Genomic DNA, 23,683 nt, shown 5'->3' with positions numbered 1-23,683 from the left:
GGGCACCTCAACAAAACATGCACTTATTGGTTATATAGAGGAGATGGCTTCATTCAAGGAGAGGCATCATGCACGCTTTGATAGTGACCCAAAGAAGAAGGGAAGACGTAAAGTGCGCTTCATAGATGACTCATCAAAGGAGTCACAGCAGTGACTTTGCTCATTGCCTTTACTATTTACTCATTGCCTTCACTATTTATTGAACATGCCTAAATTGTAAAGTTGATGTGACATACTTACTACTGTATGTTGCATTTTGGTCTTATTACTCGTGACATTTATCTCATCATGTTTCTTGATAATAATTTTTTTTAGTTTATGTTTGAGTGTGATGTTTCCTATTTTATGGTTTGTTTTTTACTAGCTTTGAGTCAGTAAGAGATAGTGGAAAGGGTTGTAGCAATTAAGGCACCCCCAGCTCAACTTGCTCAACTTACAACACATTAAATTGGACATAAAGAGCATTCAAAGTGATACATTACTTCTCAACTTACAATACATAAGAATTGGACAAAAAGAGCATTCAAAGTGCTACATTCCTTCTCAATTTGTGTGATGCAAGGCATAAAGTAAAGACACATGCATATGGTAAGGCATATGCATAGGCCTATATAGATGCAAAATGCATAGGCATAGAGGCCTCTTTGAAATCCCTTATACAAATATGCATAAATTAAATTTAATCATTATTATGTGCATGAATGATAGCACTCTATACATGCATGAGAGATTGAGCTCTCTAAGTATATATGGAGCTCATAGACATGCTTTATTTTGCTCATTGACTTTAGTATTTACTGAACATGCCTAGTGTATGTTACATTTTGTTCTTCATATTTACTTGTGACATTCAGTTGTTTCTTGAAGATGGTTCAAACATTGAAGGTTTTGGTTTTTTGTTGCTCTTCACAACGACATTATATGCAATTAATATTCATATTTGTGTCTTCTGATTAGATAACGTGCTAGTTGAATTTATAAAGATGTCTTGTATTTACAAAGATGTCTTGTATTTATAAAGATGTCTTGTATTTATGCATTTTCATGTCTCGATAAGCTATACCTTAATGTTAGAAAAGTTTTCAATCTTGTCACAAATTCCAAGGATTTCCCAATGAGATCTAGTGTTGTGATATGAGTTTTGATCTCAATGTGGCTAGTAGCTAAATGCTATTAGTGGATGATGCCAATGTGAGGTTCCCTTGAGCCATGATTATTTCTTGGATTTATATGCCATTGAAGGCAATGAAAAAACGCTAGCTCGGAGGTTTTCGCTCGGTAATCAGGCAAATCCTCCACTGTTTACTAGCTACTTTGTCTCCACCAAGAGCTACAGTCGAGGCCTGATCGATTCCCTCTAATTTGTAAGGTTGTTATACCCAGGGCGCTTAGTGACCTCCACCACCTCGGCCACCCTTTGCATAGCTCCTGAGAGAGAGAGAGAGAGAGAGAGAGAGAGAGAGAGAGAGAGAGAGAGAGAGAGAGAGAGAGAGAGAGAGAGAGAGAGAGAGAGAGAGAGAGAGGCCTGATCGATTCTCTCTAATTTGTAAGGTTGTTCTACCTAGGGCAGTTAGTGGCCTCCACCACACCTGGGCCACCCTTTGAACAATTCCTTTGTGTGTGTGTGTGTGTGTGTGTGAGAGAGAGAGAGAGAGAGAGAGAGAGAGAGAGAGAGAGAGTTTTTCTCTTTAGCCTACATTTATGCAACCCCCTCTGTTCCTCTGGTTGTGTCCTATATGCCTCATAGATTGAGAAAGCTCCGAGGAGAGAGAGAGAGAGAGAGTTTTTCTCTTTCGCCTACATTTATGCAACCCCCTCTGTTCCTCTGGTTGTGTCCTATATGCCTCATAGATTGAGAAAGCTCCGAGGAGAGAGAGAGAGAGAGAGAGAGAGAGAGAGAGAGAGAGAGAGAGAGCTCATGCATAGCTTCTATTTTTGGTAGGATTTGTAGACGAAACAGTAACATAATAAACATTTACATTTACATATTGTACAAAGACCCTAAGCTAGTCAAAGTCTATTAAAACGGACAAACTCCAACGTTATATATGGTGGAACCCAAATTTTGAACAAAAGGTGTGAATGTCCCACGTCATTTTGTGCGCTCCCTCGACCGTTGTGCACTATGGTTTGGTGCCCTGTCCCGCGCCCATGGGGCCAAAAAACATTGGCGCGTTTTTATTTTGGCCTCTTAATCGTTGCGCCTCTCTGAAAATTAAATGCTTTTTGTTCTTTCGAATCGTCTCCTCTGAGGGGGAGAGAGCGCAGAGTAGGCACAGCAGGGCAACACGGAAACCCTATCTTCTGTGTCTGGTGAATCACCTATTTCTCTTCCCTTACGCTACACACCTACACAAGTACACACAGCCGTTTTCGCCATAGCGAGTGCATACAGGAGAGGAAACCTTAGCTTTCTCTGTATCGCTCATACTCTAGCTTTCCGTGTCTAGTGAATCACCTATTTCTCTTCCCTTTTGCTACACAGAGAGAGAGAGAGAGAGAGAGAGGGAGAGAGAGAGAGAGAGGAGTTTTCGCCATAGCCAACCCTAGCTTTCTCCTCATCAATCATCATCACAGAAAGAGGTCTGCGTTCTCCAGGCTCAGGGCCTAGAACATCAGAAACCCTAGCTGTGGCTGCCTGTTCCAAACCCTCCTCTCTGCTAGCATGATCTCTGTTCCAGGCAGTGTTCATCGTCATTGCCTTGATTCCTTTCCTCCTCCTCCTCCCTCTCATACTCTTCCTGATCATCGTCATTATTGCTTCATGATGTGCTATAGCATTCAACTACAAGGTTTTCAAACGTGAAAGGGTTGAAGGTGGACACCTAGGTCACCATATCAACATCACCGTCATCATCATTATTGACAGCAACGGCAAAAGCAACGACAACAGCTACCCAGCCATCACCATCATTATGCACCGTCCCTTGAGTGCCCAAGCTGGCGGGGGAAACCGTGGAGGGAGCACTGCAGCTGCAGCAGCAACAGGCCCTGCTCATCACCATAGCCAATCTGCAGCACCATCATCACACAATGGGGTTTCTCATTGCTTTGATGATTCTGCAATTGTAAGATGGCTTCAATCTGCAGGTCTCCAACATCTGGCAACCCCGCTCTCGGCTGCCGCCCACGACCATTCTCTCCTACCCAACCTTTCAATCCAGGTTCGTCTGCTCATAACCTACATACAAATAGCTCACCTACAGCAGACTTTCAGCATTTACACCTGCATCTTGCATGACTTCGATGCCCTTAATCAAACAATTACCAGGACACATGATTTGTTTGAATCTTTTATCCGCAATCATGGCAAACTACAAATGGTTGGCACCTCTTAATCACAGGAGTTTTGGAAATCATGTTCGGTTGCCATCATGGCAGATTCAGACCTCTTAATCAGAATACAGTAGCAGCTTATGCTTCAATGGGTATGCTTTTATTTGACAGGATTTTGTACGACACAGTGTTCAATCTCCAGAGAAGCCAAAGCTATTGAAGACATCAAAGATTGTTCCATGTAACACATCTGACCTTGCAAAGTCGTCTTCTGGTATCCCCACCTTCACCAAACAATCAGAGATGCAAGATTTGTTATCTCATGAGCTTCGACTGGACTCAAGTCCTGGCATTTTTGACATCCATGCAATTGACACAGAGCTTTTGTCAGAGGTAAAGGTCCCTATTTATGGGCAATGCATCGATTCAGTTGAGTTTGGCCAGCTTTAATATCAGCGATGAGGGCTTGTCAATAAAATTAATCTTGGTTGAATTTACGAACCTTGTCAATAAAATTAATCTTCACGAGGTCTTCTTTATCACAAAGGACTGGATGGACACCAAATATATGATAACTTTATACATGCATTTCATCGATTGAGAGTGGGCCACGTGCTTAGAACTTCTTATTGGATAGGACCAGGTTGCTAGTTTGAATCTTGATGGGACGATTTGCCTTGGCCTCCTAGTTTTTGTGCTGTCCAGGCTGGGCATGAAGGCTTTTTTGGAAAAAGATATTTGCGACTAATCATGAACAGTGGGCTCTCAATATGCTTGTCTTTGAATTTTGTGAAGATGTTTAGGCCAGATTTAGATGAGGGCAGTGGAAAGGTGGGAGGTTGATGTGGCAGTCGTGTGGCAGAGCCTGATTGGAGTGACTGCCACATCATGGAAGTCTGGGCATGGAAAAGGCTTTCGGCCTGTAGAGGCTGGATATCGACTTTAAAGAAAAACTTTTCTTGGAGGGAAAGCAGCTGGTATGCTAGATGAGCTGCTGCAGGAGGGGTTCTGAGAAGACCTCCTGGTATGCTAGACGAGCTGCTGCAGGAGGGATTCTGAGAAGACCTCTGCCCTGTCTGAACTATTTAGCCGGAAATCTTAGAACGGCTGCAGTTTATCTGAACTGGGCCTTAGATCCAGACACCAATTTGTAGCAAATTGCTCATTTGCCTGTAAGCATTGGTGGGGAGAGGGGGGGGGGGGTGGTCAAGGGGATTTTCGTAGTGTCGACTCTGCACCTTCATAAGTGTGAAACTTGGTTTTTGGCTTCCTCGTGGCCAATGGGTTGTCTGCAATCGCAATATGAGCCAGCTTTCAGTGGCATAAGATTGTTGAGATTGACAACTCTTTCATAATCTCACATTGGCAGCACTAAGCTGCATTTGCAAATGTTCCATGTGCATCACACATGCGTGTGCGTGTGTATAATGTATCTAAAAAGAAACGCAGAAGTGCTTGTACTTGTATTTGTGAGATTGTATATCCTAGAAAAGTTAGTAACTTGATTGCCCTTGGCTAGTTTTCACAGGAAGCTGCACTGGGCTGGTGGGATTCTGGCTCACCGTTTGTCCCCATCAACGAACAAGGTTTTGAGAATGACCTTGAGGTGGAAAGCTGCAAAGGTTACAGCCCAAGCAGGTTGCAAAGCTACACATCAGAGACTTTGTCACGACCTGTAACGGCAGACAAAGAAAGAAGTGTCAAAGACAACGGACCTGCCAAAATCAAAGTTGTGGTAAGATAAATCAAAGTACATGTCTTTCTGTTTTTTTTTGTTGTTCTCAAACAGTTAGTCAGAATCCAACACCTCTAGTCCCTATATGTTGAAGTGTCAGTTTTATGCATACTAGAATGTCTTTGCTATTTAAATCAATGTATGCACAGCAAAAATGGTAGCGTTTATAAAAAAATTTTAGTTAGAAAGAGGCACCTGGTTTCTAGCCATTGGTACCTTGTAAAACCGTTGTTTGAATCTTTACCTCATTATACTATACCATCTGCTGACATAGACAGTTTACCATGATACTGAATGGAAGGGGTAGGATCAAGATGGGCAGGTGGATTGTGTGGACTACAACAAGCAAAGGCTGGAAAAAAGAGATTGAAATGGGCTTACCTCTTCTTAAGCTAAGTGGAGGTTGTGGGCTCAAATCTTGGAGCTGCCACTCCTCCCTGAGGTGGGGTGTATTGTTGATAGCATGGGGAGGTCGAATGACTGCTGCCACGTCAATCGCCTGTTGAGCATTTAACTGAGACGTTGTGCAATGACTCAAAAGTATTTGATCGATGCTCCACCCTCGTGTTGTTTCTGTGGGTGATGGATGTGCTCTATTTTGTAAGGTCTCCTTTTTATGGGAAGAAGTAATTGTTGTGGTTAGCACTTAGGCACTCCACAATTTTCAATTTAGACACTTGATGGTGGCCAAGTGTGGCCAAATGGTTAGGAGACGGCTTATATAGACTTGACACTCTGCCAAGTAAGATGTATACTTGTGTAGGCTATGCGATTGCATTAGTGAGTGTGGGATAGTAAATCGAGGATACATTGTTCTCGGGTTGCGGGGTCTGTTTGAGGATCTAGACTGTCTTAGATGGTTGTCGTAGTCTGAAATGGTTTCAATCGGATGATGTGGTCACTTAGTCATTTTGGACTAAGTCATGGGTTGGGCGACGTGGCCGATTTACATCCATGTCGAGCTTGGGTACTATATATAGACCAGTTTGGTAGCCTTAGTTAATCATTAAGTTCATTGCATTCAAGCACTCTTGTAAGCAAGACATCCTTTGTCTAGAGTTTGTTTGGATCGCCATCAAAGCTCCTTACCTAGAGCACATGGGTGGAGTGGACGAGTGGATGCTATTAGTTTGTAATCAAGTTTCTGCAAGCAATATTATTATTTTTTCGTCACTTTTTTTTTGCAATTTAGTGCTTTGTAATGTGTTGATCTGGCTTTCGCTATTGTGTATTCTTACATGGTATTAGAGCCCCAGTTCATGGTCTCGGGCCACTTCTCTCGGTGCTCGATTAGAGGGAGGTGTTGGAGGTGCAAATCTTGCATGGGTAGTGGGGATTGCAAGATGGGAAAGAGATGCCAAGTAATCCCACATGCAAAGGCAATGTGGAAGATGAAAATTGTATATATAGTCCAAGGGGACCTTGTCTATCTTCAACTCCCCCAAGCTTGTCTTTTGTGAAACAGTGGAGGGTTTGTTAGGCAGAGAGTGGAGACCTGCCTTAGTAGGCCAAAGCCTTCGTAGGCCCACGCAGATGTGTGCCTCCAGAGGTGCTAGTGGCCCTCGCCGCCGAAGTGGCGAATTGTCTATGTTATTCGTGGTGTGGTATCATGACACACCATGGGTGGCATGGCAACCCTTGGTTCATGGGCTGGTGTGTATCATGTAGGTGGTCATGATGGTTGCCACACCTGTACATTAGACTACTTGTGGCTCATCTAGTGCTTCTCCATTGCATCCACAACAAATCAAGGGATGGGATCAGCTTGTGAGTAGGCTCTCCAAGCTTTGTCGCTTTGATTTTGGGACTCGGCCATGGGAGCTTCTCCAAAAATTGCTAATAGCTGTGCATGTTGTTTCCTCCAATCAGTCCTTGTGGGGCATGTCTTGATGGCTTGCCCATTGCCTTCACTGGCAAGTACTTGAAAGGATGGTGCCCCTTTCTTACCTGTGCGGTTGGTCAGTTTTCCCCGACCCATAAGCAAGGGGTTTGCAAAGGGTGGTAGTTTGGCATGACACTGTACATACCATGCTACAGCATGGTTGTTACTTGGATAGAGCATAAATTGTTGTGGCATGATTTTTCTATTAATCTCAACATTAATCTTATTTATGCTAGTACTGATTTGTGAAAACCGGGTGCAATTTCAGGTGCGAAAAAGGCCGATCAACAAAAAGGAACTTGCTCGTGGTGAGGAAGATATAATCTGTGTTGCAGAAAACAGCTGCTCCCTCACTGTACATGAACCTAAGCTTAAGGTATTCTCTCGAAACCTGGAGCAATGACATGAAAAAGCAGGAGTTTTTTGTACAGTTCAAGGTGAAATGGCTTGAAATGACTGCACATGAGCTTTTGCAGGTAGATCTGACTGCATATGTTGAAAGACATGAGTTTGTATTTGATGCAATATTGGATCAAAATGTGACCAATGATGAGGTAAAATATTAGCCATGTATATGTGCATATAGTTGGCGGTCCCTTGTTTGTACCTTCCTATGTAAAAACATAATGCATATTGTTATGTTTTTTGATGATTACGTTGGCATTTGATAGGTTTATCTTGAAACCGTAGAACCTATCATCCCGACATTATTTCAGCGAACTAAAGCAACATGCTTTGCGTATGGGCAAACAGGCATGTCTTTCTTTCTTGCCACCAAACCTTCCCCCCCCCCCCCCCCTTTTCTCCCTCTCCCCTCCTGTACACACATGCGTGCACGCCCACACATGCATGCATGTACTTTTTTATGCACACATGCATGCATGCATGGATGCACGCTATAGTGGTTAATGATGCATACATGTATATTGCATGCAAATGGTACGAGTCTGAAAAGTTTGATCAGGGATAGGCACATAGAGTACCCTAGAGTTCATACATATAAATACATGCATGCATGCTTATATATATGCACTATAATAAGGTAATCTCGAGTACATTTCATATGCCCATTAATTAATCAAGGTGAAGCATAAATTTATGAATCCAGTGATATCTTGGAGTCAGAGCTATTGAATTATGGGTACTGAACTTTACATATGGTGCTGCATGTAACGTACAGAACAGGATTTACGTATGAATACCATATGCAATACGCACGCATGCACGCACGTACGCACTTTTCACAATGGATATGGAACACTTGTATAAAAAGCTTTTATATGAACTGAGAAGGTGTACTTTTAAATCAATTTTGGGTCTTTTATACCAGGAAGTGGTAAAACATACACGATGCAGCCGCTTCCGCTCAAAGCTTCGGAGGCCATTCTTCATCTGATGCAGCAGCCAAGCTACACGAATCAGGGATTTCAGCTGTGGCTCAGCTTTTTTGAGATTTATGGTGGCAAGCTTTTTGACTTGCTTAATGACAGGAGGTCTCCCTCTAGTATCTTGCTAGAGACTACATCAATATTACTCGCCCTTTTTAGCTGCCAAGTATAAAGTCTTAATCATCTTTTTGCATCTGTGATCAAGCAGCAAGCTTTGCATGAGAGAAGATGGGCGGCAACAAGTGTGCATTGTTGGTTTGAAAGAGTTTCAAATCTGTGATTTGGATACTCTTAGAGACTATATAGAGAGAGGGAGTTCTTCACGGAGCACGGGAACTACTGGTGCAAATGAGGAATCTTCGAGATCCCATGCCATTCTTCAGCTTTCAATCAAACAAACCTCTGATATCAATGCGAAAAAGCATCCTCAAATGGTGGGAAAACTCTCGTTTATTGACCTTGCTGGTAGTGAGCGTGGTGCTGATACCACCGATAACGATCGCCAAACCAGGTTTGTTTGATTGATTAATCTCTCAACTGTCTGGATGATATGATAAAGAAGCCTTCTTGCTTTTACATGTTCAAAAGCTGAAGTGCCATATCCAATGTTGCTTGCATGCTCCTTGATGTATTCAGACTTGAAGGTGCAGAAATCAACAAAAGTTTGTTGGCTCTAAAAGAGTGTATTCGGGCCTTGGATAGTGATCAGGGCCACATTCCCTTTAGAGGCAGTAAACTGACAGAGGTCTTGCGTGACTCTTTTGTTGGTGATTCGAGAACTGTCATGATATCATGCATTTCTCCTAGTTCAGGTTCTTGTGAACATACTCTCAATACTCTTAGATATGCAGACAGGTAGATTTCTAATCATCCACATTGCCACTACATCACTTCTACTCTGTTTTTTGAGAGATACTAACTGAGTTAATCTAAACTTTAGGTGTTTTCTTTGAGGCAGGGTGAAGGGTCTCTCAAAGAACAGTAACTCAAAGAAAGACCTCTCTTGTCTGTTGCCTTCAAAGCAAGAGTCATGTGCATTGCCTCTGCATCCCTATGGTCAAACCCCCTTAGACAGGGTTGAAGAGCCTATTATCTTGGAAGATATGGTCCAAACAAGCCGACAGAGTATTGCATCTGCTCCTCTTCTCTTCACTGCAGGCCATGATCTGGAACAGTATCGAAACTTAGCATTGAGTGATGCTCTAGGTGATAGTCCTGATGGTATGATGGGTTCCGCATGTGTTGCTGACTTTGTTGGCAACAATTTGGATTACTGGAAACATGACAAAGTGAATGTGCCCCAACCACCTTCATGGAAAGGCACAAGAGAAGCCGAGATCAACATGCAGTCTGCTGTGGCAAGTAAAGAGGACATGCGAGAGGAAAGACTGAGGGGTTTGCCCAAGCCTAACATCGCATCCTGCAGCAGCACTTATTTGAACCAGGCAACACTAGGGGCTACTGATCGGATGTCTGCTTTGCTTAAGGTATAGATCATTCATACAGGGCAAATTACAAACTTAGAGAGTGCTGCGGATCTGTCTTGACAGTGAACCTACAAAATCATGCAGGAGGAGGATGATCTGGTTTCTGTGCATTGCAAGGAGCTGGAAGACACAATTCATTTTGTTCGCGAGGTAATTCTAAGAAACTGTTTTACACCATCTAAAATTGTTCAAATCAATGGTAGTATAACTACAAACAAGAAGATAGGGAGACAGAAGGTAGCTTTACTAGATCTAGAGATGGTAGCTGGAGAACAGTAAGATCCAATTTCATGCTCCAATCTCATATTAAGAAGAGCACTGCTAAGTTTTATGTTAGGGGTTGGGGTCATTAAGAGTATAAGAGAGGGTTAGGTAGGACATTCATAGGATATAACATAATGTAAGTTAATCTTAGGTGAGTAGAGAATAATGATAATGTGTGCCTAGGCATCTCTTCACAAATTCTTCCTCCCAATTGCCATTCTATGAAAATTCTGACGTGATCTGGTGCTTGAGAGAAGAGCATAGACAAGAGCAGCTAGAAGCACATAGCAATAAAACACCCTGCTCGAGGATGCTCAGCATTGTTTGTAACAATGAAAGGGCTTGAATATCAGCCATAGGTCTAAACAGCAAACAAACCACCTTGTCATTTGTTGTACTCTAATATTGCCTTCAAGAAGTGTGGTTCTTGTGGTGTGAGCTTGATTTGGGACCCAAAGATTGTCAAGACTATCTCTTTAGGGTTGTGCTTCTGATTTACTCCTTGAATGTGTAACATGGCGGAAGCTTGATGAATAGAATTGGTTACTTCAATGGACAGAATTCAGCAATCTTTCGTGAACGAAGATAACACACAAGATAGTGAGATATATATATATATATATATATATATATATAGAGAGAGAGAGAGAGAGAGAGAGAGAGAGAGAGAGAGAGAATATTGGGTCCCAAATACCCTTTGTAGGACCCCCACCACGATTGGTGTATTTGCTTTATTAGAATGATGCAAATTTGTAAATCTTTTGATTCTTGACCTTTCACCTTCACCTTGGCTTTAGAGTTTCCCTTGGCTCTCTTGGCCCTTGGACCTTCAGCTCCTTGTGAATTGTAAGATAACTCAAATGAATCTTAGACAATGCTTATATAGATCTTTTTAGTGTGTGTACTTTAGGTTGTTGGCGTGTTTTAATTCTCTTCCACGACTTGCTTATCGCTCTTTTTAATAGGTGCCTTTCACACTTGTTGCTGGCCGCCTTTGTTGGGATGGCCGCCTTGCAGCCTGTCTGCTGTCCAGTGTGCGCATGGCTTGGGTTGGCTGTTGGGCAGCCATTGTGCCTTGGCTGCTTGGCTGTGCAGCCTCTGGGGTTGGCCTCCATGGTTGGGTGGGTGGCTTGCCAAGTCCTTAAGGGTGGGCCAACAGGTTGCCAGCCTCCCAAGACTAGGCCAACCAAAGCCTAGCCTCTTCCTTGGGGTGTTGGGCATTGTGTTAGAATTGTGCATCTAAGTGTTTTAGTTAGCTGGGATTTTATTGGATTTTCTCTTATTTATTTGTCCATGGTCAGTCAGCCAGCCCTAGATGCAGTTGGCCAGTTCCCTCTTGCACTACATAAGGAGTTTCCCATTATTCACTCATTCATGCATTTCCCTTGCACATAGTTCAACATTCAGCTGCTGACCATTGCCATTGTAAAGCTTTACTGCTGTTATAAAAGGTGATCTTGTCCAACTCTCTCAATCTCCTTTGCACTCTCTCATATGTTTACTGTTTATGCTTTTGCATGTGCTTTCTCCTTCATGGTATCATATGCTTAGGTCCAGGCTGCTCCAAACTCTGCAAATCTACCCATCTTTCTCTCCTTTGCTGTGTGTTTTCCTCCATATCTCTCTTGGCTGCAGATCCGTGACAAGTGGTTGTGTTTTCCAATTGTGTTGCTGTTTTTAGGTCCAGTCAGCTTGCTGTTTGTTGCCAGATAGTTTACTTGGCTGTGTTTTCTACAGAGGCAAAAGGTGGAGTTGTGGTTGTATTTTCTACACTGGCATCTGTTTGTGGTGAGTTGTTTGCATTTGGTGCTACGAGACAAGGGGCCCTGCATTGTCTTCTTCCTCCACGAGTCCCTGTCCTTCCAATAGGAGGTTCCCAGTGGACCTTGGACTGTTTTGCTGCTGTCCAGTCTCTTTCTCTCACATGTTTGAGAGGGGGCTGATTGTTCTTGGTGCCTTGCTTCGTTGGTAAGCACTTGAGAGAAGTGTTTGCGAGTTGAGATTTGTTCTTTGTTGCTGTGGATATGGCTCTCCCTTGTACGAACAAGGGTGACAAGTTGAAAGGATCCAACTATGCTCATTGGAAGCTTCAGATGTGGATCTGGTTTATCCACAAGGGTTTGTGGGACATTGTTCAGGGCACTGAAAGGAAGCCCGAGCGTCGTCAAAACTCTAGGCGGTGGACTCAGGATCAGGAGGATGAATTTGTTGTGGAATGACAAGATTGGAAAATCGAGACTCGAAGGTGCATTCTGTGCTTGTGCAGACCATCACCGAGGTCTCATCGACAGTGCAAACTCTCACCAGTGCTCATCAGGTATGGTCAAAATTGGAGGATCCCTTTGCTCGAGATTCATCGATGAGGGCAGTTACCTTGCATGGGCAGCTCTACGGCTTGTTATTTCTTGAAAACAATTCCATGCAATCTTTTCTCATGAAGGCCAAGTTATCCATGACCAGTTATTGGCTATGGGTGTTGTTTTGTCCTCTTCTCAACAACTTGCAGTTCTTATCCTCACCAAGCTTTCTTCGGACTATGATGTGATTTCTCAATCGTTGTGGTGCTAGGTCACATCCACTCAGTTGGATTTTGATGGTCTTAGCTCCCTACTTTTGGAAGAGGAGTCCGTTCTCATCTCACAGGGCAAGTTGAAGGTGTCAGTCAATATTTTTGAGCATGTACTTTTCTCAGTTCAAAAGAAAGGTCGGAGTCGTTGCTTCTCTTGCGGAAAAAGAGGACATCTGTCCAAGGATTGTTTGTCCAAGAAGAAGGATAAGATCAAAGGCAAGGCTTCATCTTAGAGCAAAGACAAAGATACGACACATGATAGTGATACAGATTCTAGTACCACTTGTAGGGCTCCCAAGGCGTTTTCGGCTCAGGAGACGTCTGATGGTGTGCTTCTCTAGTACACATGTACACATGTAGTTTCTTCCCATGGGCTTTCAGCCAAAAGAGGCTTGTGGTGGGGAGAGGGAGCTGACTCCACCTGTTGGTGCATGGGGACTGTGAGTCGGAGTTTCAAGCATTAGACATCTGGCAAGACATGGTTATCTTTGGTATAGCAAAGATTATGAATTGGATCAGTTCCAAGTTCATTGTTCGAGGCTTTTGGGACGTGATGTGTTCCGTCCACTGTTGGGGATTATGGGCGCGGTGTGTCTAGTAGCTCATCATCTATTCTTGAAGTTCACTGCACACTTGTGTAGGAATTTGTGGCCAAGCAAAGTTTCTTGCTGTTCGCGGTGGCATCTTGTTTCAAGAAAATGGGTTGGCGGGTGCTCTCTCCAAGGTGATTCCAATATTCGCGGTGGGTCCATGGTTGTATCTTCATCGACTTATCTTATTCCGACTCTTGCACACTATGAGTTGCAGAGGGGGTGTTAGAATTGTGCATCTCAGTGTTTTGGGGCTTTACTATTTATCTAGAATTTTATTGGATTTCTCTTATTTATTTGTCCAGGGCCAGTCGGCCAGTTCTCTCTTATACTCCCTTGCATATAGTTCAACATTTAGTTGTTGGCCATTGCCATTGTAAAGCTTTATTGCCGCTATAAAAGGTGATCTTGTTTAACTCTCTCAATCTCCTTTACACTCTCATATATTTACTGTTTATGCTTTCGCCTGTGCTTTCTCCTTTACATTGGCCATGGGCCTCTTGGCTCCTTAGGGTGGCCTATCTAGTTTTTAGGCAAGGGATAGCCCAAAGGACTGTCCCCTTCTCTCACATGCAACTACATGCACTAAGACCTAGATGCTTGGTATCTGGTTACAAGTCGAACATTTGGAACACTTAACATCAGTCTAGAGGGTGACTTCACAATATGGACTAGCATTGCTTCATGTGCGGAACTTGTACACTTGACCTTGGTTGCTTAGAGTGGAATCTTGGTTGAATAGTACCAGAGCAGGTTATCTTGCACCAGTACAAACGGGGTTCACGTCGAAACCAGCTCCAGTATCTCCTTAAGTTCAAGGGCTATCCAATCCAGTAGGTAGTCTAGTTTGATGAGAATTAGTTCACGGTCTGGTTTGATGAGAATTAGTTCACGGACAAGTCTCGCCCATTGTTGAGAACTTATCAAGAGGTCTTATCAAGAGTCCATGCAGCTCAGGACAGTTGTGATGCAAGTAGGGGAGAATATTCAAGGGGGTGGAGTTTGTTACATAGCCCCACTGGAGATATCTTATTGCTATTTGATAATACACAAATGTTGTACTTTGCCTAAATGACATTGTTGTATATAATAAAGGAGTAAATTTGTGACCATAGGCTGTCTACATTTGTAGATAGGGATTATTTAAGTAGAATGATTGAGTCAAATGTTGCATAGCCTAAACTTTTATGTATGTTTCTCTTGATGTATTCCCACAATTGATAGCTATATAACAGCTATGTTTGTGACAGGAAATGAAGCTGCTGGCAGAAGTTGATCAACCAGGGAGTCAAATAAACCGATATGTCTCACAGCTGAGCAAGGTCTTATCCAAGAAGGCTGCAGGTTTGGTGAACCTTCAAGCACATCTGGCAAGGTTCCAGAAACTCTTGAGAGAGCAGGAGATTCTTGGCCTTTCTACAGCTCTCCAGCCAGCCTAAATCCAGAAGCAACAGTGCATTTTTCATCACTCTTGAGTGATTTTTACTCTTATAGATCGCCATTACTGTATACACTCGGGTTGAAGTTGCTTGATTACCTACTGCCTGTATTTTCCTCATCATTTCCCTTGCTTTTGAAACGGCTTTATGGTATGTGCAGAATTCCGGGCTTGTATGATTCTATACGTTATTCTATGAATTTAATTACTGCACAAAAAAGGCTATACTGCTTGGGTGTATGTAAAACATTTATATGTATTATACATCCACTCTTGCAACCCTTGAAAGTGGTTGGTTGTGAACCTTGCATTGTTTGGTCTCGCTTAAAATGCTGGATATATGGTAAAGCAAGGGGGTTTTGGGCTAGTCAAAGGAATTTTGTCAAATGTGTCAAAATTGGAGGCATTACAATGGCTGATTCATATACTTAACAATTATGTGCTGCGATGCGGTTGTGATATCAATGTAGCCTTTTGTTGCTTGTGCACGTGTGCTAGTTATGATTAACTTCAACATTACATTAATGCAGCATCACTATTCCATAACTGACTTTGCCTAGGGAAATGACACTCATGAAATACTAGGCGCTCTCATTCAAGCAGGCAATCGTAGCTTAATTCTGGGTCTGAAGTAAAACTACTACATGGAAGACTCTCTGGTGTGATGTGTAGATTAGTGTAGAGTGTGAGTGCACAGATCGATGTAGAGTTTGAGAGCACTGACTATCTCTTGAAGGTAACTAGTACTTAGTAATTAGGGTCCCTCATACGGAGTCGATGGAAAGATTAGTTTAAAGTTCGAGAGGACAATTTGTGTAGTGTAGGTAGTTAGGTTCCTATCACACGGACTAGTGTAGAGTTTGTGAGCATTGATTAGTGCTTATAAGCCACAGATACATAGTAATTAGGGTCCCTCATAGGGGTATTAAATGGAAACTCCTATGTTGGAAGCAATTACGAATGATATGTGGATTAGTGGAGTTTGAGAGCATTGATTAGTATAGAAGTCATAGGTACATAGTATGTAGGGTCCCTCCTAGGGATTAGTTTTATAGGTTAGTGTAAATGCTTGATTAGTCACAAGTAATTAGGGTCCCTCGTAGGGAATTTGTGGATTAGTGCAGAGTTTAAGACCATTGCTTAGGGATTAGATATAAAGAGTAGTGTCAAGTTTGAGAGCACAATTTGAGTAGCGTTTGAAAGTCGCAAGTAATTAGGGTCCCTCATAGGGATTAGTTTGCGGATTAGTGTAGAGTTTGAGAGCATTGGTTAGCACTTAAATGTCACAGGTGCATAGTAATTAGGGTCCCTCATAGGGGGATAAGATGGAAAGATTAGGATTCTCACACTTTGTCACGGCACATAGCTATTCCAAGCTTTGAGAGTATTTATTAGCATTCAAATGCTCTTCTCTGTTGTGATCTCAAGGACTACGGTTGTTGTGATCTCAAGGACTACGGTTGACTTTCATGAGGTTGCTAATGACATTAAGTGGTTTCTTTCTAGGATGCATGATGAGGACAACAGAGGAGTAAACATCTTTAAAAATAAGCAACATAGAAGCAATACAACTCGTTAAATAAGCAAAACAGATAGTTCAAAAAAGGAACGATACACCACAATATATGGCAAACATGAACACATACCATACCAATCATGCAGACATACCAATCATACAGAGACGATGTTGTAGAACACCAATCATACAGAGACATGCACGATGTTGTAGAACATGCTATCTGAAGGAAGGATATGAACCAAAAAACGAGTGACACACTACAGTATGGCGAAGACAAACGGCACACATGTAGAACTTGCCAAGGATATGAATGTTGAAGAACCAAATAGAGAACAACAGCGTAGTGAGAACCACGACCTTCTCGACGACGTAGGCACAAGAACTCTAGGAGCACGTAGAGTCGAAGGTTCTGCACAAGAGGCATGCAAATGGCACGTGTAGATCCATGATTTGGAAAATCCACGTGTACAGTAACGCGTGGGCCTAAATCAATATGCACCAAAATCAATAAAGCCCCAAAAAAAGAGCGGACCGAAATTAATAAAAAGCAAAAAAAAAAAAAAAAAAAAAAAGAAGTATCATCGGGCTGTAGCTCAGTTGTTAAGGTGCTTCGCTGTCAAAACCCAGGTCATGGGTTCGAACCCTGCTGGCTACCCCGATTGATGCCTCACCCTTGAAGCTTGCCCCTGCTTTGTGGGATAAGGGGGGTCCCATGGGTACTAAGCCCGCTTCCTAACGCCCAACTTTAAAAAAAAAATAAAAAATTAATAAAAAGCAACCCGAAAATCGTTTAAGGTGCATATTTTTATTAGAACTAATAAGGTTAGAATTGTTGGTTCTACATCATGCTATGGTCTTGACGACACGTGTATGAGGAATAAATTCAAAGTTTTGGTTAATGTATGATTTATTTTATGTAATTTGCAATTTGCAAGAATATATTTGGAAAGCTATGATTTAGAAATGTTGGTTTGTGTATGTATAAGCATGTAGCTTTCAAGTCTAGTGCTACTCTATATAATGGCAAGACCTTTCAAAGGTTTACTTGTAAGAACATCGGACATAAAGCCGAGGTTCCACAATTATCATAAGGAAAGCTTTCTATGGCCACGGCTTTTCTCTGCAGAGAGCAGGGGCCTGTGTCATGGGAGAAGCCACCCTTTGGTATCATAAGGAGCAGAAAAGATGAGCTTCTCATAGCCATCATGTTTGTCCAAGGCGGGGCTTTTTGCTGCACTGGGCATGAAAACGCACAGGAGAATAGTAGGATTCCTAATCTTCCCATAGCAAAGCTTACCTGAACGCAGCTCTCTGGTTGGGTATCATCCATGGGCTGGGGTAATACCCCTGAGAAGGCGCTCTCCTTACTATATCCATCTTAATCCCAATGACCACTATACCCTTGGCCCCCCCCCCTTTTTTTTTTTTTCATCCTGCTCTTTCTTCTCCGCCTTTCTGCTTCTCCTCCCTCCCATGCAGGTTGGTGCTTTCAGGCTTTTGGGGTTTTTTTGCTTTATTCGGCAAGCTTGGCTTGGCCTATTGTGGTCTTTGCCCTTCATGGCAGCCGCTCTGTCATCCCCCACTTAGGCCGCCGTTGCTTGGAATTCCTTCTCCAAAGCGGATCTTCAGATTCTCGCCACCGTTTGTTGTCTCTCACTTGATGCCTCCACCTTGGTCTGCAAAATGGTTGGTAGCTTCCCTCCGTGCAGACGACTCAAGGATCTTTTACAGGCAAGCCTCATTGGCGAACCTCCAAAGATCACCGATATTCACCCTCTCGGGTGCGGGTGTGGGTTCGACTCTCCATCGGCGTCAGAATGAGTCATGCAACTGAGTCCCCTTGCATTACGTACGGCGTAGGCCTTCTTTGCACGGTTGCAATATGGCTTAGATCTAGTGTCTAACCCACTGGCTGGCGTTTCGGGCTTCCCAATGTAACAATTTGTTTCCCAGGCCTTAGCAAGGAGTACCTTCCTCTTCTCCCGGTGATTGGTGGTGCCATCAGGAGAGTGATCGAGTCCCCTCCCATTGCTGCCTCTCGGCCCTCGCATGGGCAGTTGGGATTCCATCCCTTCGCATCTGTGTGGCCTCGTCGAAGTCTGTACCACATTGTAAATCTATTCCTAGCCTCCGGGGCGACCCCATACAACAACACGTAGAGTATTCAGGCCTTCGAGGCCAATGCTTCATTTGCAGGCAGATGAGTCATTTAGCCATAGCTTGCCCTTGGCGGCAATCTAGGAGACCCCCCCCCCCCCCCCGGGTTTCTCTGGCTGATCCTCACCAGGGGGCAGGGAGAGAGGTAGGCCCTCTGGCAACGGAGCACGAGGCCCCGACTACAGACGACCCAACAACCGTGTGAGTGGTGGATGGTTGGCTCATACTCAGGCTGCCAAACGACCACCAGAGTTGAGCGTGGCCGCCACGCGCGCAAGGCTAGAAGATCTTAAGAGGATTCGGTTCTATCAGAGAACCGTTATGAGCATTTATCTCATCATTTTCCCATTGGTGACGCATCCTCTCTGTGGGCCCCTCCTGCCCCACTAGTATGGTGACCGATCCCTCGTTAAGATTCCCCCCCAATCCCCAGTGTTCTGAGAGGTCGGCCAGCCTCTCTGAGCCCCCGACGGGCCCCTTCCCACCGTGGCCTTCCTCTTTGATGGATCTCTCACAAGCAGCACCTCTCCGCCCCTCCGCCCTCCCTTGCTGCCTCCCCCACCTCCTCCCCCCCCTCTCCCAGCCTCGACATCGACTTTACCCAATGCATTTCACTCTGCCCCACCTTAATCATCCGACCCCCCCCAACCCAAATCTGCCCCTCGAGAGCACTCTTGTGGCCCCCTAGCAGCCCCTGACTTGGAGCGGAGGCAGGCGATGGGATCCATCCGTTGCTTGATTCACCGATTTTTTGAGCCGGTATAGATGAACCAGTGAGGGCTCTTGTGCCAGAGTCCCCAGGATCTTGGGACAGCCTGTGGACTATAGTTGCTTTGCCAATGGAAGGGACTGACATGTTTGAGGAGACACTAGCCCCTATTTGGGTATGTGTGGTTTTTCACCACTCTAGGCCCTCTACGCCAGATAATGACGTGATGATCTTCTCTTTCCCCTTCAGTGCAGCCCTGGGGATAGAGTGGGATCTCGAGTTGGTGGCAGCTCCCATCTAGGGATAGGCATCATCTCCACGATCTTTGCATCATCGACGTTCTCACCCATTTGGCCTTTGGCAAGGATCGAGCTTGGAGGTTTAGCCCATCGAGGCCAGGACGGGGAGATGGTAGCCTCGAGGTGTTGCTTTTTGTATTCATGCATACTTCTACCGTGGTACCTCTTCCCCCTTCTTACAGATACGTCCATTGTGATCGATGGAGTCCAGAGTATGCATATGCTTGCGCTCGTACAGAGTGGCGTCACATGGAGGATAGGATTAGTGCCCACTTGACGCACCTTAGTCCTTGCACAGATTGTGACTATTCTTCGTCTAAACCCTTGCCCAAGACTCTGCGAGTGGAGGGCAGTTTTGCTAGTGCAACATCACATAGAGACTGATATGCGAATTGTTTCATGGAACATTCAAGGTTTAGGGGGGTCCTAGTGCTTTCAAAGACGAGGTCCTACGAGGCGGAGCTTGAGAGAGCCATAGTTGGGGGACCCATAGACAATTTATTCCTCCAGGAGCATCACCTTTCAGAGGGACGCACCCATCGATGCGGGAAGATTCTTCCAGGTAGGAGTCACACTCTTTGGTCCCCATCCTTCGCCCTTATGGGATGCAGGGAAGGGTGTGTATCTCTGTTAGTGAGCAGCTATTGGCGACAGTGATTGGCTCAGGAGTCATAGGCCTGGGCATGCATAGTGGATTGCCATTTTGATCGGAGAGGATAGCGTTGGCTTCCTCAATGTTTATGCTCCGAACGCTGCTCAGGTAGAGCCCTCTTTTGGAGCACAGTCCGGCAGGCTGACTTTTGGTGCTTGGGCGGTGACTTTAACATGATAGAGGTAGCAGAGGATAGACTTGGAAGTGGCATGGCCACAGTCTGAGGAGCAGAGTATTCAGCATGGGAGGAGATGATTCTTGCACTCAGGGGACAAGACCTTTGGCATCTTCCAGAGTTTGGGCATAGCCCTGGGAGCCTTTGCTTCTTGAGATCGAATAGGAGCATCGACCCCAACCTCTCTAGACTAGACAGGTTTTATGTTGATGAGTGGGCTTGCAGCCGAGGGTGTATGATTGGTATCTTGGTAGGCACTTCCTTTTCTGATCCGCCTCGGTTATTCTATCCTTAGAGGACCCCTAGAGCCATGATAGGCATGTGAGCTAGAGGATTCCGGGCAGCCTCATTCAGGACCCCGAGATATGCAGCAGGATAGAGTAGATATGGGTGGGTTTGGACTTTACTTTAGGCTCTCCTGCGTGTAGATTGGATGAGGGCTTAGGGAAGATCAGCAGTTTCTTGCAGGAGGCAGCCCAAGCTGATTGGAGGGATTCCGAGACCAGGAGAGGAGTCTGAGGAGGAGTCTAGCCTCTTTACAACAGCTACCAGAAAGGTCCCTCGATAGCCAGTGGATCGAGAGTCAGCTTGTTGTCGCTCGCACGAAGATTAGACCATAGAGGAGAGGAGGGTGGAGTACAGGTATCATGCCAAGGCCTCTTTCTGGACTCAGGTTGGCGATAGAGTCACAAGGGATTTCTTTGAGATAGCCGGCCCCCATAGGAGGAGAGACGACATTCGCAGGTTGTGTGGCCAGGATGAGCTATTGTTTCATATCCCCCTAGGTGAGAGCCATCACAACGGACTTTTTTCGATCTCTCCTCATAGATGCCCCAGTATCTCCACAGGTGGTGGATGCGCGCGAGAGGGTCTGGTGGCACATGAGGGACGTGGTTCCCCCTTCTCTTCAGTCATTCTTATTGACACCATTCATTGCTGAGGAGTTGGAGGAGGCATTGACGACACTTCCTAGGGGCAAATGCCCGAGGGGCGGACATGCTTCTAGTCTCTTTCTTTCTTCGCCTTCTTCGAGTTGCCTTCAATGAGATTATGATCACAGGGGCCATGCTAGAGAGGCTCTTAGAGGGCTTGATTCACTTGATTCCCAAGGAGGGTGGTGACAGATTGGAGATCTAGTAGTGGAGACCCATCACTCTTCTAGGAACAGCCTATAAGATCTTGGCCAAGGCATTCTGTACAACATCTTTACCTTACGGGAGGCGACAGCTTTGGCCAGGATGTGGCAACAGAACCTCATTGTGCTACTCTTCGAATTTGAGAAAGTTTACGATAGGATGGATTGGAGCTTTCTGGAGGGAACTGTGAGCAGGATGGGATTCTCCATGGAGTGGATTCGTGGAGTCTCAGGACTCTACTTAGCCTCACACATCCAGGTTCTCATTCAAGGAGCTCGTGGCAATCGATTCCCCCTTTCCCACTCGGTTAGACAGGGCTATCCTCTGGCACCTTACCTCTTCCTATTCATCGCCAAGGCCATGAGTAGTTTTCTCTTCACCCAGGAGATTGGGCTTCAAGGATTGCATCTTCCCCTCTGCACGTAGGAGGAGCTCCTGGACTCAGAGTTTGTAGACGACACAACAACTTTCCTTGCAAGAGACGTGGAGAATCTCTAGAGATTTGCGGAGGTGATCGAGATTTTGTGCCATGCATCAGGAGCATAGATCAACTAGCACAAGTTGTGTGATTTTTGGGTAGGCCCAGCACCCGCCCCAACTTGGCGACCAGTTGAGGCTTTCCAGTGGATCCTGAGGGGCACTCCAGTTTGTTATCTTGGTTGCCAGATTGGCATTAATCTCTCTCCTGAGCAGTAGCTTGCCTCGCTTCTTCTAAGTATTCAGAAGAAGCTTTTATATATTGGAGCTCGATGAGGCTCTCCCTAGTAGGTTGGGTGGTGGTGGCAAACCAGGTACTTGCCACCATGTGGTACATCACTTCATGCTGGGCCTTTTCTCAGGCATGTATTGGCCAGGTACAACGATTGATCCATAACTTCTTATGGGCCGACAGTGATGGGAGGAGGCCAGTTGGGGCCAAGGTGGCATGGAGAGTGATCATTCAATCATGTTGCAAAGGGGGGCTAGGCCTCATCGACTCTGCTATCCAGAGTTGCACCCTGCTAGGCAAGCTGATTGTTAGAGGCCTCCTTCCCGATGGTGAGCCTTGGAAGGATTTCCTATTGGCCCGGATTTCAGCCCGCACTCCAAGTCTTGGGGGCCCTTGGCCATAGAGTACTAGATGGATCGTCACAGAGATGCGAACCCATGGTTTTAGCTTAGCTTTTGAGGATAGATTTGCAACCAGTTTACTTCGTGCTTGGGATCATCTCAGGCCAGCCCTCAGACCAGATAGCTCCAATTGCCTTAGAGGAGCGGCTTCGGCGGCGGCAGCCTTTGGTATGGAACCCCCTAATCCATTTACCCAGTGGCCACATGTTAGGTAACTGACCGCATGTATCTTGGGGTGCCTTGAGCATTGGATCGCACACAGGCAGTTACCTCCCGGAGGTGTAGGAGAGAGGTCTAATAGGGATCCGAGGTAGAGATAGGATCAACATTGACATTGACTCAGCTATCCCTTAGGAGTGGGCTGACTCCTCCAGACCCGATCCCCCACCTTCGGTGTGGGTGTGCGTGTTTACCAGACACGATATCCTCGTGGTGGCAGTCCACAGAGCAGATGAGGATAGTGGTCTGCTCTCTTTTTCTATTGGAGGCAGACTAGAGAGATTTAAGCTTCCCTTGGAGGATTTCAGTGGTGGCTGCACCTTGCAGAAGGTGAGGGTGATTGGTTTGCTGGCGGTTTGCTGGCACGAGAATGGTACATAGATCCAGCACGAGCCAAGGTGGCCAGGGAGAGATTATGGCAGCTATGGATATGGGAGTGCTGACCTCTCACACGCCTTCAGTGGGACCCGAGAGAGTGGACTTGGCATCGGGAGGAGACTCTGGATGCCCCCTTCTTTACATATACTATTGTGCAGCTAGGCTACAAGATCCAGATGCTTGCGACGATAGATGGCACACCAGTAGGTAGCAACAACACATTGGCAGTCTCAGGGCCTCTCACAGTGCTTCCTTTCAAATTTCTATAAGAGACTATGGGACAACTTTCGGCCTCCTAGAAAGATCACCCTCTTTCTTTGGTTAATGGCACATAGGAGTTTGGCGGTCGGTACTTGGCTGGTAGTTGGAGGTCGACCAACAACTTGCCCGCGGTGCAGCCACCCCCAGGAGTCTGAGAGACATTGCCTTTGGGATTGCCTGAAGGCTTAGCAAGATTTTGCATCCGATTCTCCGCATCTTCTGGACAGGGCATCAACCCAAATCATTACATGGGGCATTGTCGCTTGGGCCACAGAGGCTAGAGTGGTCAGGGCTTATGAGGAGGATGGGGGAGGGCTAAGCCTTCAGGTCTCTCACCATTGTATTACAACAGTACCAATCAAAGCCCCACCTACAGGTGCCTAGGCTCATGCCAAAGGTGGGAGATTTGCAGTAGCTAGTAGCCTGGCGCATTTGGCGT

General features: G+C 45.2%; 1 protein-coding gene across 2 annotated transcripts; it reads left to right on the top strand.

Moving 5' to 3' along the window:
• The first annotated feature begins 2,207 nt into the window (after window positions 1–2,207).
• Window positions 2,208–14,917, top strand: LOC147614252 (kinesin-like protein KIN-13B). 2 transcript variants are annotated; one of them, XM_086780795.1, is made up of 12 exons: window positions 2,208–3,164; window positions 3,448–3,669; window positions 4,805–5,011; window positions 7,162–7,269; window positions 7,370–7,447; window positions 7,565–7,646; window positions 8,224–8,386; window positions 8,490–8,792; window positions 8,918–9,136; window positions 9,240–9,768; window positions 9,853–9,918; window positions 14,442–14,917. In XM_086780795.1, exons 1-12 carry the CDS (start codon window positions 2,916–2,918, stop codon window positions 14,628–14,630), a joined length of 2,415 nt encoding a protein of 804 aa, XP_086636921.1. In that variant the 5' UTR covers window positions 2,208–2,915; the 3' UTR covers window positions 14,631–14,917. The 2 variants fall into 2 exon arrangements, with proteins under 2 accessions (XP_086636921.1, XP_086636920.1); XM_086780794.1 differs by having other exon boundaries at window positions 4,796–5,011.
• Window positions 14,918–23,683: the final 8,766 nt, after the last annotated feature.

Source organism: Cibotium barometz, chromosome 42 (genome assembly GCF_041138505.1).
Source record: "Cibotium barometz isolate CiBa-2024 chromosome 42, ASM4113850v1, whole genome shotgun sequence".
NCBI lineage: Eukaryota > Viridiplantae > Streptophyta > Polypodiopsida > Cyatheales > Cibotiaceae > Cibotium > Cibotium barometz.
This window is presented reverse-complemented; position numbering and strand designations above follow the sequence as displayed.

Coding starts and splice junctions, on each gene's coding strand:
- LOC147614252 (XM_086780794.1), top strand. CDS start 2,916: ATGCACCGTCCCTTGAGTGCCCAAGCTGGCGGGGGAAACCGTGGAGGG. Junction 7,448..7,564: donor AAAATGTGACCAATGATGAG/GTAAAATATTAG, acceptor GGCATTTGATAG/GTTTATCTTGAAACCGTAGA. Junction 8,387..8,489: donor GACTTGCTTAATGACAGGAG/GTCTCCCTCTAG, acceptor GTGATCAAGCAG/CAAGCTTTGCATGAGAGAAG.